General features: G+C 44.3%; 2 protein-coding genes across 4 annotated transcripts in view; both read left to right on the top strand.

The window, feature by feature from the left end:
* Positions 1-338: 338 nt before the first annotated feature.
* On the top strand, positions 339-4,057 carry si:dkey-96n2.3 (uracil nucleotide/cysteinyl leukotriene receptor). The gene is made up of 2 exons (XM_064943730.1): positions 339-556; positions 2,722-4,057. Exon 2 carries the CDS (start codon positions 2,741-2,743, stop codon positions 3,695-3,697), a length of 957 nt encoding a protein of 318 aa, XP_064799802.1. The 5' UTR covers positions 339-556; positions 2,722-2,740; the 3' UTR covers positions 3,698-4,057.
* A 3,783-nt stretch (positions 4,058-7,840) lies between these two features.
* Positions 7,841-15,050, top strand: part of nphp3 (nephronophthisis 3) — a 24,300-nt gene continuing 17,090 nt past the window's right edge. For 2 of the 3 annotated variants that reach the window (XM_064941856.1, XM_064941854.1), the window contains exons 1-11: positions 7,841-9,009; positions 9,445-9,570; positions 9,953-10,103; positions 10,515-10,667; positions 11,003-11,136; positions 11,466-11,626; positions 12,259-12,415; positions 13,494-13,568; positions 13,909-14,076; positions 14,431-14,534; positions 14,629-14,887. In XM_064941856.1, coding sequence (XP_064797928.1) covers positions 8,686-9,009; positions 9,445-9,570; positions 9,953-10,103; positions 10,515-10,667; positions 11,003-11,136; positions 11,466-11,626; positions 12,259-12,415; positions 13,494-13,568; positions 13,909-14,076; positions 14,431-14,534; positions 14,629-14,887 — 1,812 coding nt within the window. In that variant the 5' untranslated portion in view covers positions 7,841-8,685. The remainder of the gene's footprint in view (positions 9,010-9,444; positions 9,571-9,952; positions 10,104-10,514; positions 10,668-11,002; positions 11,137-11,465; positions 11,627-12,258; positions 12,416-13,493; positions 13,569-13,908; positions 14,077-14,430; positions 14,535-14,628; positions 14,888-15,050) is intronic. The other variant, XM_064941855.1, reaches the window with a different exon arrangement.

Raw genomic sequence — 15,050 nt, 5'->3', positions numbered from 1 at the left:
TTACATTAACAGGTGTCAGTGAGTGGGCAGGCCACATAATGGCAGCGTTCCAGGCTGACTGCGTTGCAGGTGCACGCCAGATCGCACAATGCCTGGATAGGTGTTCATCATATCAGTTAACCACATCATATTTTATTTTATTTTTTTAACTAGGCAAGTCAGTTAAGAACAGATTCTTATTTTCAATGACAGCCTAGGAACGACAGATTTGTACCTTGTCAGCTCGGGGTTTTGAACTTGCAACCTTCCGGTTACTAGTCCAACGCTCTAACCACTAGGCTACCCTGCCGTCCCCGATATAGCAATCGGATGCTTGACTGCGGTTGATGAAATGGCACAAAACCAAGTGGATGCAATGCGATGTCTGCAATGTCGTTGGCCTGGAACCTGACCAATGCTTTGAGGGTGTGAAAACTGTGTAGGAGGAGAGGCAAATGAACCTTTTGCGAATACATCTCTAAGAATCGGAACAACAGAACTACTCTTACCTCAGTCTGCAACGTGTCGGTAATTAATTGATAATGAGCATTACTCCTTGAAGGCAAAGGGCCTACTGGTAAGTATATTATTAGAAGTGGTTATTTACTATTTAAGTTGATTGTTTTACTGTTTAAATATGATGGGACTCATGTATAATAATGTCCTATTTCAAATGAAAGTTGAAGTGAAGTTGATTTAAAGTTCAAGTTTATAGGGGAGACCTGCAGTTGATGAATCCCAGTTTGGACTTGATTATAACTCGGTTATTATGATATTTACCCATTTGATTCTTGAAGAATATAACTTATAAATGCTTCATGAGCTTAGTTCAACTCTCTTACCCGGTCAGAACCTAAAATAGTCAATTGTTTTGTAAACAAGGTCATTGTAAACAAACCTTAAAATGCAGTTAAAGAGCAATTGCCCCTAAAAAGCAACTTCTTATTTTGAAAAGGACCTATGTGGCATCGATGTGAGTCAGAAACATGTATTCTAGTGTCGAATTTGACTACAAAGTGTAAACAGGATACATTTTTTTTATCATAAACAGTCTCTTCCAAAACTGAGATAATAGGAATAAATTGTATGTCACGGAATGAAGGGTTGTGTACCGTGACATATTTCCATGGGTTGGGTTTATTTTAATCCTCCCTACAGCTGGCAGCACCCAAGTAATCATCAATTCAGAGCGCAGCCGCACATGACCGGATTCAAATTGGACCTAACTTGCGTACAACTTTTCCCATGTGGTTTCTTCTCTCACAGACTATATGGAAATAATGACCTCTCCCTAAATATTTGGTTCAAATTATTCATTTTGTGTATGGTTTCCTAGAAACAATGGTGACTCAACTTACCCCACTCTCACCTAAAATACTTTTTGTCAATTGTGTACACCTGGAGAAATTAACTTTTATTTATCGACTAGCACTCGTAATAGGATAGGATAGGATTAACTCTAAATGTCCCCAAGGAGAAATTGTCTGAGACGCACAGTACTGCTGTGTACAAAAATAGACACGGGTTATTACACACTGTGTGTGTGTGTATTACACATACATTGCACGTCATACACAATGCACATGTCTCGTATCGCTCAAATAACCCCCATTTTGAATCAGTTCCTCTCATAGCTCTCATTTAGTTCTCTACAGATAACCACCCTATTCTGTTTTTGAAACGGTTAGATCTGTGTGAGTGACAGGAAGGCTATATTTGCTACAGGAAGGCTATATTTCCTATGTACCTCTTGTTGATGTTTTAAAAAAAATCACTTGAGTTATGTCCCAAATGGCACCCTATTCCCCATAGACTTCTGGTTAGAAGTATTGCACTGCATAGCAATGGGGTGCCATATGAGATACACAGGCTTGGGTTATATGATACAATGTAGACGTCACAAATGAAACCACAGTTATGTGTAACGACAGAATCATTCACAACTCACTAGTACACACTAAAAACCTTTTTTTTTAAGGTTCTATAAAAACATGTTCATACAGTTCTACATAGAACCATTAAAAAAGGCTCCATATATGACCGAAAAAGGGTTCCACTATGGTTACAACCCTTTTTGGGGCAAAATATAATCATTTTTTATGGTTCTTCACTGAACCTTTTATGGGTAATGGTTATGTAAAGAACATTTCTCAATCTCTATTGTTCTTTGTAGAACCACACAGGTTTTTTTTTTTTTATTCTGGTTAAATACTCATATTGCTAAAGTTCCATAGGTTTTATAATTGTGTTAATGAACAAGGTGAAACATGTGTGCTAGCTCTGGTCCCTGAGAGAATTGAGTCCTACTGACTTAGTCACCTATTCTCAATTGACATAAGGACAATTGTGAGTCTTTCACAAGACACAATCACTGGCCATGGTCATATATAACATGTAATAGCGTAAAACAACAGATTTGATGGAATGACACTCACTCATGGTTGCACAAAAAAAAATCTGTGCTCCATTCACGCCCCAAAATATTCAAACGAGCCCGCTGACCCTGCATTTAACCAAAACAGGAAAGAACCCCATTTTTTTTAACTGCAAAGAACCATTGAAGGGCTCAAAGGGTTCTTTTGGTCAGTATGGTTCCATGTAGGACCATCAACCTTTCCAAAGGACCCTTGAGGAAGCCAATGTTTTTTTTTGTGTACAACTGCAGGGATCCCTCTCTCAATCTCAGACCCTGTGCTGTTATCATGTAGACTATAGTGTCTTCTTTTCTCTTTGTGTCTTTAGGCAAAGAGAAAACCAAATAATGATGAACTACACTGAGGAAGCGAGACATGGCTTTTACACCAAAGGTTCCCACCATGAGAACATCCTGTTTGCGAGCTTTTACATCCTGGTCTTTGTGGTCGCCGTGCCTGGCAACACCTTGGCATTGTGGGTGTTCTGTCGTCAGGCTGACACCTCACCCTCCAAGCTCTTTCTAAAGCACCTGGCCATAGCAGATGTCTCCTACGTGCTGATCTTGCCCATGCGGATGGTCTACCACTTCTCAGACAGCCACTGGCCCTTTGGAGAGGTCCCCTGCCGCCTGGTGGGGTTTCTCTTCTACCTCAACATGTACTGCAGTCTTTACTTCATGACCTGCATCAGCCTGGACCGCCTCATTGCCCTGGTCCTACCGCTCAGGTCACGGTCAATGAGGAAGGCTTCATATGCCAGAGTGGTAGTGGTAATCCTGTGGGTCACAGTGACCGTGACTATGGCTCCCTTGCTATTCTCCAAAAAACAAACCATGATTCAGGTTGACAACACAACCGTGGTCATGTGTAACCAGCTGTACTTGGAAAAGACGTCTCCCAATGCACTGGTGTCAACCATGGTGGCGTTTAGTATTCCTCTGGTCACTATAGTGGTATCCTATATATTAATCCTGTTGAAACTGAAGGGCATCGAGCAACAGGAGGGAAGCTCGATCAGAGACAAGGCCATCAGGATGATCCTTCTCATCATGGTGAACTTCCTGGTTGCTTTTGTGCCCTATCACTTGAACCGTTTCATCTACATTGAGAGACACACTCATAGCGACATGGAAACTGCGTCCATTGAGGCTCTGGCACTAGCCAACCGAGTCACTTCCGCACTAACCTGTTTGAGTGGAGCTTTGGATCCTATTATGTACTTTTTTTTGGCAAGGACTTATCAAAGTATACTGCTGCAGCTGTTCTGTAGAGACAGGAGGGCGGACCAGCCAACCACAACCTGATCTAGGATCAGGTCTCGCCAGTACATCATCTTTTCTTTTTTTTTAAGGCTAAACTGATCCTAGATCAGCACTCCTCCTGCTCTGAGACCAGTACAAGAGTATGCTTGCAGTGATTCAATGACTATTTAATATTACAATGGCAATGTACAGTATTGAATCCTACAGTATGATCTCATTGTGGAGTTGTGCAATAAAGGCTACATGCAAATATCTTATTAAAAATAATGGTTGGTAGGCCTATATGTATGAAAATTAATCTTATTTCTAAGTTGTTTTACCATTGCTGTTATTGTATTGTAGGCATATTGTATGCCTATTATTAAACTTTTTGGCTAAATTAATAAATAAAATGTTATTTTTCACATACACGTGTTTAGCAGATGTTATTGCAGGTGTAGTGAAATGCTTGTGTTTCTAGATCCAACAGTGCAGTAATATCTAACAATTTCACAAAAATACACACAGATATAAAGTAAAGGAATTAAAAATATATAAATATTTGGACGAGCAATGTCAGTGGCATAGATTAAGATACAGTAGAATAGGATAGAATACAGTGCCTTGCGAAAGTATTCGGCCCCCTTGAACTTTGCGACCTTTTGTCACATTTCAGGCTTCAAACATAACGATATAAAACTGTATTTTTTTGTGAAGAATCAACAACAAGTGGGACAGAATCATGAAGTGGAACGACATTTATTGGATATTTCAAACTTTTTTAACAAATCAAAAACTGAAAAATTGGGCATGCAAAATTATTCAGCCCCCTTAAGTTAATACTTTGTAGCGCCACCTTTTGCTGCGATTACAGCTGTAAGTCGCTTGGGGTATGTCTCTATCAGTTTTGCACATCGAGAGACTGACATTTTTTCCCATTCCTCCTCGAGTGAGGTTGGATGAAGAGCATTTGTGAACAGCAGTTTTCAGTTCTTTACACAGATTCTCGATTGGATTCAGGTCTGGACTTTGACTTGGCCATTCTAACACCTGGATATGTTTATTTTTTAACCATTCCATTGTAGATTTTGCTTTATGTTTTGGATCATTGTCTTTTTGGAAGACAAATCTCCGTCCCAGTCTCAGGTCTTTTGCAGACTCCATCAGGTTTTCTTCCAGAATGGTCCTGTATTTGGCTCCATCCATCTTCCCATCAATTTTAACCATCTTCCCTGTCCCTGCTGAAGAAAAGCAGGCCCAAACCATGATGCTGCCACCACCATGCTTGACAGTGGGGATGGTGTGTTCATTGTGATGAGCTGTGTTGCTTTTACGCCAAACATAACGTTTTGCATTGTTGCCAAAAAGTTCAATTTTGGTTTCATCTGACCAAAGCACCTTCTTCCACATGTTTGGTGTGTCTCCCAGGTGGCTTGTGGCAAACTTTAAACAACACTTTTTATGGATATCTTTAAGAAATGGCTTTCTTCTTGCCACTCTTCCATAAAGGCCAGATTTGTGCAATATACGACTGATTGTTGTCCTATGGACAGAGTCTCCCACCTCAGCTGTAGATCTCTGCAGTTCATCCAGAGTGATCATGGGCCTCTTGGCTGCATCTCTGATCAGTCTTCTCCTTGTATGAGCTGAAAGTTTAGAGGGACGGCCAGGTCTTGGTAGATTTGCAGTGGTCTGATACTCCTTCCATTTCAATATTATCGCTTGCACAGTGCTCCTCGGGATGTTTAAAGCTTGGGAAATCTTTTTGTATCCAAATCCGGCTTTAAACTTCTTCACAACGGTATCTCGGACCTGCCTGGTGTGTTCCTTGTTCTTCATGATGCTCTCTGCGCTTTTAACGGACCTCTGAGACTATCACAGTGCAGGTGCATTTATACGGAGACTTGATTACACACAGGTGGATTGTATTTATCATCATTAGTCATTTAGGTCAACATTGGATCATTCAGAGATCCTCACTGAACTTCTGGAGAGAGTTTGCTGCACTGAAAGTAAAGGGGCTGAATAATTTAGCACGCCCAATTTTTCAGTTTTTGATTTGTTAAAAAAGTTTGAAATATCCAATAAATGTCGTTCCACTTCATGATTGTGTCCCACTTGTTGTTGATTCTTCACAAAAAAATACAGTTTTATATCTTTATGTTTGAAGCCTGAAATGTGGCAAAAGGTCGCAAAGGGGGCCGAATACTTTCGCCAGGCACTGTACATATGAGATGAGTAATGCAAAATATGTAAACATTATTAAAGTGACTAGTGTTCCATTTGTAAATTGGCCAGTGATTTCAAGTCTACGGGCAGCAGCCTCTAATGTGCTAGTGATGGTTATTTAACAGTCTAATGGCCTTGAGATAGAAGCTGTTTTTTAGTCTCTCGGTCCCTGCTTTGATGCATCTGTACTGACCTTGCCTTCTGGATGATAGCGGGGTGAACAGGCAGTGGCTCGGGTGGTTGTTGTCCTTGATGATCTTTTTGGCCTTCCTATGACATCGGGTGCTGTAGGTGTCCTGGAGGGCAGGTAGTTTGCCTCCGGTGATGCGTTGGGCACCACTCTCTGGAGAGCCCTGCGGTTGCAAGCGGTGCAGTTGTCGTACCAGGCGGTGATACAGCCCAACAGGATGCTCTCAATTGTGCATCTATAAAAGTGTGTGAGGGTTTTAGGTGCCAAGACAAATTTCTTCAGCCTCCTGAGGTTGAAGAGTCACTGTTGAGCCTTCTTCACCACACTGTCTGTGTGTGTAACCGATGTGAAATGGCTAGCTAGTTAGCGGTGGTGCACGCTAAATAGCATTTCAATAGGGTGACGTCACTCGCTCTGAGACCTGAAGTAGTTGTTCCCCTTGCTCTGCAAGGGCCGCGGCTTTTGTGGAGCGATGGGTAACGATGCTTCGTGGGTGTCAGTTGTTGATGTGTGCAGAGGGTCCCTGGTCCGAGCCCGGGTCGGGGCGAGGGGACGGACGAAAGCTAAACTGTTACATTGATGCTGTTGACCCGGATCACTGGTTGCTGCGGAAAAGGAGGAGGTCAAAAAGGGGGGTGAGTGTAACCGATGTGAAATGGCTAGCTAGTTAGCGGTGGTGCGCACTAATAGCGTTTCAATCAAGTGACGTCACTCTCTCTGAGACCTGAAGTAGTTGTTCCCCTTGCTCTGCAAGGGCCACGGCTGTTGTGGAGCGATGGGTAAAGATGCTTCGTGGGTGACTGTTGTTGATGTGTGCAGAGGGAGCCCGGGTCGGGCGAGGGGACGGAAGCTAAACTGTTACATGTGGTTGGACCATTTCAGATCGTCAGTGATGTGCGGTCCCCTAAAAGTGGATAGGTGGTAGTTTCCTGAACTACTCCTTTGTTTTGTTGATGCTGGGTGAGAGGTTATTTGCTTGGCACCACACTCCCAGGACCCTCACCTCCTCCCTGTAGGCTGTCTCGTTATTGTTGGCAATCAGGCCTACAACCGTTTGTCTCGTCTGCACACTTGATGATTGAGTTGGAGGGGTGTGGCCACGCAGTCATGGGTGAACAGGGAGTAACAGGAGGGGGCTGAGCACACATCCTTGTGGGGCCCAAGAGTTGAGGATCAGCGAAGTGTAGGTGTTGTTTCCTACCTTCAACACCTTGGGGGGCGGCCCATCAGGAAGTCCAGGACCCAGTTGCACAGGGTGCGGTTCAGGCCTATGGCCTCGAGCTTAATGATGAGCTCGGAGGGTACTATGGTGTTGAATGCTGAGCAATAGTCAATGAACAGCATTCTTACATAGATATTCCTCTTGTCCAGGTGGAATAGGGAAGTGTGATGGCGATTGCATCGTCTGTGGATCTATTGGGTGGGTGTCAGGTAAAGTAGAGGTGATATGATCCTTGACCAGTCTCTCAAAGCGCTTCGTGATGACAGAAGTGAGTGCTACGGGGCGATAGTCATTTAGTTCAGTTACCTTTGCTTTCTTGGGTACCAGAACAATGGTGGGCATATTCAAGTACGTACGAACAGCAAGAGATTGAATATGCCCGTAAACACTCCGGCCAGCTGGGCTGCGCATGCTCTGAAGATGCCGTCTGGGGCAATTTATTACATTCTTCCAAATAGTAAAAGTGTGTATTACCATCACATAAAAAGATGCCAGAAAACTGTATTCCTTCCGAATGAACAGCCTCCCTAATGTATCCACCCAGTGAGCCTGAGCAGAAGCCTGAGGTATTTCTGTGTTTGGGATACAGCCTTGAGATATTTTTTTTAGGGGGGGTGATTCGCAAATGACTTTGACTTCGGTGAGGACCCGTAGGGAGGATATCTTGTTACCAGGGCAGCCAGGAAGAAGCTACGCCACGGGGATAGCTCTGTGTGAGTATTTATTGGACTCCTTTCGAAAAAAGCAATCGGAATCATTCAATATGCTAGCCAACTATTCGAAATATAGCTAGGTCAATAAGAGCTAAATAGTATTGCTATCTAACGTTAGCTAGGTACGTGCCGTAGACAGTCCATTATGTCTGTGCAAGCCAGTCACATCTGGCTCCATCTTCGTCTCACCCGTTCTTGCCATAACAGGTAATGTTAGGTACCGTTAGCTAGCTAACGAGATATCTAATGTTAGCTAGCATCATTAAAACTGATGTAACTAACGTTAACGTTATGTTAAAGCTACGTGTCGCATACTAAAAATAAGTCGTGACCAGAAGCGAAGTTGCAGCGCGAGATGTTGTTGCGCCCTGGACCAGAGTTAAAATCAATGCAAACGTAAATGTTGTCACATTCACTGGCAAGCGGTTTCTATTTTTGTTGTTGTTGTTGCTACATTTGGTCACGTGCATTATCGGTTACTGTAATATATCCCCACCATATGCATTCATTATCCCTTTATTTATTGGGTTGCTAGTTAGCTCGCTCAGACATACTTTTTCGGTCACTCCCCCTCCTGCGTGTTGCAGCCAATGACATGCCAATCACTTGGCTTCATCCCTAGGAGCAGGAATGACCATCCGGAAGGTTTAGTTCAGTAAGGCCACCGTGGAGTGCCTGGTCCAGAGCCACCATCACCATGGGTACAGCCTCCTCCCTGGTGAGCCCTGGGGAGTTGATAGAGGATGCGTATGGGGGCGAGGGTGGGGAGGCCTGTGAGATACCTGTGGAGGTCAAACCTAAAGCCCGCCTCCTGCGGAGCTCCTTTCGCCGAGGGCCCAGGGTGATTGGAGCCAGCTTCAAATCCACAGGCTCTGTGGACCTGGAGTACACCGCCGAATACGAACGGCTCCGTAAGGAGTATGAGATTTTCCGGGTTAGCAAGAACAATGAGATCACCTCCATGCAGAAGAAGGAGGCCAAGCTGGACGAGGAGAACAAGAGGCTGAGAGCTGAGCTGCAGGTGAGAACAGGGCCACTGTTTAAAAAGGGTTGACATTTAGTACGAAAAAGTATGAAAATGTATGCACTCTGTAAGTCGCTCTGGATAATACCGTCTGCTAAATAACTAAAATGTGATGTAAATGTACCTTCTGTCCATATAGCCTCATCTTATTCATTCTGATCTAAAATGCACAACTGTTCCTAGATCAGAGTCTTAAGATTCCCCTGTTCTGAGATTCTTTGTGAATACAGGCCCATAACTTTTACAATGCATGGGCAAGGTAGGTAGACAATAGCCTTTTTCTTTTGATTTCCTCTATCAAGAGTCCAGTTCAGGGGCCATGTATCAAGCATCTCATAATAAGAGTGCTGATCTAGGATCAGGTCTTCCCTGGCCATGGCATCTTATTGTACTACTTGTCACTAACAGTGATGATCATCATGTTTCCTCCAGGCTCTGCAGAAGACCTATCAAAAGATCCTGAGAGAGAAGGAGAGTGCCCTAGAGGCTAAGTACCAAGCCATGGAGAGAGCTGCCACCTTTGAGCACGACAGGGACAAAGTCAAACGGCAGTTTAAGGTATCCCCAATAGATAGCTGTTACTCCCAGGCAAACACACAGTAGGGCACATAATAGAGAGTAGGGGGTAACAATACCCTAATGTGATGTTCCATCTGGGATTTGAACCGGCAACCTTCTGATCTCAAGTCAGCTACTTAACCTTCGGCTCATCATTATGAAACCATAACATTCTCCCCTGTGGCCTGGCTAGTCTAGCGGTAATGCCGTAGCCTCCAGCACACACGTCTACGGTGTCGGCACAGATTCAAATCCGGCCTACTGCTCTTTGACTCAACCTTTGTTTCTTTCCCCACTATCATTCTCTATCTGTTCAAGAAAATTGTTAAATACCTTAACATATATATTTTTAAAAACTACAAGAATCTTCTCTAAATGTCAGATCTTCCGGGAGACCAAAGAGAAGGAGATCCAGGACCTGCTGCGAGCCAAGAGGGACTTGGAGGCCAAGCTACAGCAGCTGCAAGCTCAGGGCATCATGGTGTACGACCCGGACGACTCGGATGACGATGACAACCACACCACTGTCACAGGTAAAGGACAAAACAGATTGTGCCGATGAACGGTTAAAAGCAGCGGGTGTCTTTTTTTTTTTTTTTTTTCCCACAAATTCTACATGTTGAATCACCACCGTTCGTCGTAGGGGATCTACTGAGCACAGCCGACATTTGTTTTATCTTTAAGGCCACCCTCCATCTCACACATGCAGGGCCCCATAGGAATGAATATGGCAATTCCAGCATCCAGTAGCTCAATGCAGTCAAATGGGGAAACGAATAGTGCAATTAAACTATTAAAAAATCCAGATTTGACCAAAATTGCTGAACAGTTTACTTAAAACTTGTCAAAGTATCGACCAAGTAACGCTTCACAATCGTCTCAATTCCTCAAACGTCAGTTACTGAAAAAGCTGACGTAGCCGTCTGTAATTTGCCTGTCTCAAGCTGCAGGGACTCCGTGTGATTACTGGGGTGGTGGAGTGCTGGGCAGTGAGCCCTCTATGGGCAGCATGATGCAACTGCAGCAGACCTTCAGAGGACCAGAGTTTGCCCACAGCTTGTGCGATGTGGAGGGCCCGTTTGCCAATGTCAGCAGAGGTAAGCAAGCAAGGGTTTGATCTTTACACAGTTGTATGTATTTGAGCCTTGGTGTCTCAGTTGGTTGTATACTGTATGTGTTTTGTGTATATAAATGTGTTCTTTAGAGGGTGAAAGCTATTGTTTAGACCACGCCACACAACTGGTACAGAATCTTAGCGACTATGTGGTCATGCACTTGGAACACAAAAGCTATGGGGTGGGTTAGTGCTCTTGGCCATTTTGTGTTCAAGTGGGTTAATTGCTGCAAGCTTGTTGAAAAGTAATTGGCAGAGGGTGTGTGTGTGGTGTGTGTGTATATACTATATAGTATTAGTATTATGTGTATCTTTCAGATGACTGGGACGCTGCTGTGGCCAGTCTGCTGCAGGTGTCTCCTCACGTGTCCCAGGCGTTGTGGAGCAACACGGTGCGCTGCTACCTGATCTCGACCCAGGAGACACAGGCTGAGCTGGACATCTTCACCCAGGTACTGGTACACCAGGGATTGAAATGAAAGGGATAGTTCACTCAAATGTTTTCAGGTGACCTATCCCTTTAAGGATTTGGGACACTGACCAGCCCGACTCGTAGACCTGCTTGAAATTCTACTAGCCAAGGTTCCAAAATCTGTCATATTCTCACATTTTCTACTAGCCGGGTCTGAAAAGTACTAGCGTCTATCGCGCTAGCTTAATTTACTTCCCGACAATGAATTCACCCTTAAGTACTTTTTTATCTAGCTATATAACACATCTCTCTTCACTTCTCTCTCTTTCTTTCTCTTCCTATCTCATTTCTGTCTCCTTTCCTTCCCAGAGCTACTCTCCTAGGCTGCGGAGTCTGTGTGAGGGGCTGGGACATTTCTACCTGAACATCTATTTCCCTGAGGAGAGTGCAGCCTCCTATGCCCTGGAACGCAGACAGGAGATGGAGCGGAGCTCTGTGTGTGTGCTCCTTCTTAAATCCTCCATCACTAGGTCAGTGATTCCCTGTATAACTACTGTTTGACCACGTACTGCTGACAACGGCATGAAACAATGCACCCACTTCAACGGGGAAGAAGGCAGTGTGTTGTGATTCTGGTTGGCCAGATAACTAGCAACAATGACAAGACGCTGCCATGTGGGGAATCGTAGGTGGCTCGTTTCGTCTTGTTCTTGATGTCTGTTTTTAGGTGTTTTGACTGATGTTACAACAATGCTAATATGGCTACAATTTGCTGGCTAGCTAACAAACAACTGTAATGATGTATTTTATAGACAACAATTGCTCATTTAAATAAATATTAGAGACAAAATATAGTTTACATGCTGTCTACAATCTAAGCCAACCCCGTCTATTTTGACCCACAGTTGCACACCCTTTGGTTTCGTTGCTAAAGCAACCAACCCATCCATGGGCCCGATGGGCCAAGGTCAAGAGTAGTGCCCTGTATAGGGAATAGGGTGCCAATTGGGACGCAGGCAGGGCAACCTCTGAGTTTCTCTGTGGCTCCCTCTCTTCTGCACTACCAGGTTAAAGGGATGTGAAGTGCTGCTGTTATAGGCTATAGCATGTTCTAACATGTTCTAACAGGTTATAGTGTGTTACTCTCTCTGTGCGTGTGTAGTTGTGTGTTGGAGGATGCGGAGGAGGCCTTTGTGAAGAACCCAGACGGTCATCCCCTGGTACTCTACCTCAGGACGGTGGAGGCCCACCCTCTCAGCGGCCCCACCAGGCAACTGCTGGAGCGGGTCAACGCCGCAGACAAGGCAGCCAAAGTCAAGGTAGCCAATGGCGTACGGATGTGGTCTGTGTGGTCCAGCGGTTAGTGTCTGCGGCACACATGTATACCAGAGTCGACATGAGTTAGAATCCAACCCATTGCTTTTCTGACTTGCAATTCCTTCCTACCTTTTACTCTCTCCTCCTTCACTGGCCTACATTTAGCAATTTAGGGTTAAGTGCCTTGCTCGAGAGCATCCTGACCTGTTGCATCACCGCCTGGTATGGCAACTGCTTGGCGTTTGACCGTAATGCGTTACAGAGGGTAGTGCGTACGGCCCAGTACATCACTGGGGCCAAGCCTCCTGCCATCCAGGACCTATATATACTAGGCGGTGTCAGAGAAAGGCTCAAAACATTTTCAAAGGCTTGTTCTTACACTGCTGCTACTCGCTGTTTATTATCTATGCATAGTCACTTTACAAATGACCTCAACTAACCTGTACTCCCGCACATTGACTCGGTACCGGTACACGCTGTATATAGCCTCGTTATTGTTATGTCATTTTCTTGTTACTTTCGGAAAACATATATACATTTTTTTCACTTTAGTTTATTTAGTAAATATTTCCTGAACTCTGTTTATTGAACTGCATTGTTGGTTAAGGGCTTGTAAGTAAGCATTTCACGGTAAGGTCTACTACACCTGTTGTATTCGGCACGTGACAAATAAAATTTGATTTAAATTTCCCAAAAGGACATCGACAGATTTTTCACCTAGTCAGCTCGGGGATTCGAACCAGCGCCCTTTCGGTTACTGGCCAAACAGTTTTAAATGCTAGGCTACCTTCTGCCCCAACACCTGAAAATCTTGAGCTGTGTATGCCAGTTCCAGATATTCATATGTTATATGTCATATATGAAATATATGATATTCATTCCGCTATGTATACATACATATACAGAGGGGTAGAATAAGGAACTGTCATACTAGGTGTTGTGTTTGTGATACGCAAAGATTGATTTGTTCTACTGGCAGAAATTGTCGTATTGTGTTTCATGGCAATATCAGAACTGAAGATTCCATGGTGTATGAATGTCCTATAGCCTGGCTATTATACCGCTGTGCCACTTCCATAGGTAGTGGACCATGGTGGCTCCCCAGAGGAAGGAGCATCGATGATCTATACTCAGCTGGAGAAAGTGATCAAACAGGTAGGCCTACAAACCCTAGGGGGCCAGGTCAAAGGTAGTGCACCATACTAGATACACTCTTAGGTGGGGAAAGAATAACCTGAAATGGGTTCTTCAGCTGTCCCAATAGGAGAACCCTTTGAATAACCCTTTTTAGTTCCAGGTAGAACCTTTTTGGTTCCAGGTAGCCCTTTTGGGTTCCATGTAAAAACCCTTTCCACGGAAAGTTCTACATGGAACCCAAAAGGGTTTTACCTGGAACCAAAGGGGTTCTCCTATGGGGACAGCAGAATAATCCTTTTGGAACCCTTTTTTCTAAGAGTGTAGTATACCTTTGTCTCTCTCCCTCCCTCTCTGACAGGAACTGCTGGGTTTGGAGGGCAGCGATGTGGACGGTAAGGATTCGGGGATAGACGAGGGGCGCGAGGAGGATTCGGGGGACGTGCTGTGGGACCTGCATGATGAGCAGGAGCAGATCGAGGCCTATCAGCAAGCCTGCAGCGCCGCAGCTCAACTGGGCTTCCAGAAGGTGGGGCTCTCTCTCTCTCTCTAGCTCAGTTGGAAGGCATGATTTTATTTATAGGATTTTGTGACTAAAGGGTTATTTTACTCGTTGTTGAGTTTGCATATCATCGTCACGTTTTCTCCTCTGTACTGAACATGCGCTATTTTGAAAACTTTGGAATGCATTACCAGTGGACAAATCAACAAAATACTCAAATATACGTTTTTGAGTAAAATATCCCTTTTCAGGTGGAATATTCCAAATGATGACTAGCAGTGATAAAGTGTAATAGATGAGTGTTAACTTTAGTAATAACGGTTGCTTGTGTGGGTTGAGAGGAGCTTCTGCATGACGAGTGATGTCATGCTCTGTCCTCAGTACATAGATCGTCTGAATGACATGGTGGCAGCCCCTCCTCCCACCCCTCCACTGCTGGTATCAGGGGGACCCGGCTCTGGGAAGTCTCTCCTGCTGTCCAAATGGTAAGAGCTCAGCCATTATCCATTTGAAAACAACCTTTTACATTATTTGACCTTAAGTGTTTTAATAATCAATCAACTCAATTCTTCCTACCAGGATTGAGCTGCAGCAGAAACACTCCCCCAACACGTTGTTCCTGTACCATTTTGTGGGGCGACCTCTTTCCACCAGCTCTGAGCCTGTACTCATTATTAAACGCCTCACTGTGAAGCTGCTGCAGCATTTCTGGTCAATCTCTGGGTTATCCATGGACCCCTCCAAGATCCTCGAGGAGTTCCCTCGCTGGCTAGAGAGACTGTCTTCCAGACACCAAGGCAACATCATCATCATCATCGACTCTATTGACCAGATACAGGTACTAGGCTACTGCCACAGTAAGACCGTAGAGAGGCGAACGCGTCGGGGATGGAGGTCGTTCGGGAACACTGAAATGTCTGTAACTTTGAAATTCACTTTTTTTTTTTAAACACAGGTTTTCAAATCATTTAGCCAGATACTGTAAATATTGGATGTGTTTT

The sequence above is a fragment of the Oncorhynchus masou genome, chromosome 28, assembly GCF_036934945.1.
Source record: "Oncorhynchus masou masou isolate Uvic2021 chromosome 28, UVic_Omas_1.1, whole genome shotgun sequence".
Lineage (NCBI taxonomy): Eukaryota > Metazoa > Chordata > Actinopteri > Salmoniformes > Salmonidae > Oncorhynchus > Oncorhynchus masou.
The sequence above is the reverse complement of the archived record's forward strand: the minus strand, read 5'-3'. Positions and strand labels throughout refer to the sequence as shown.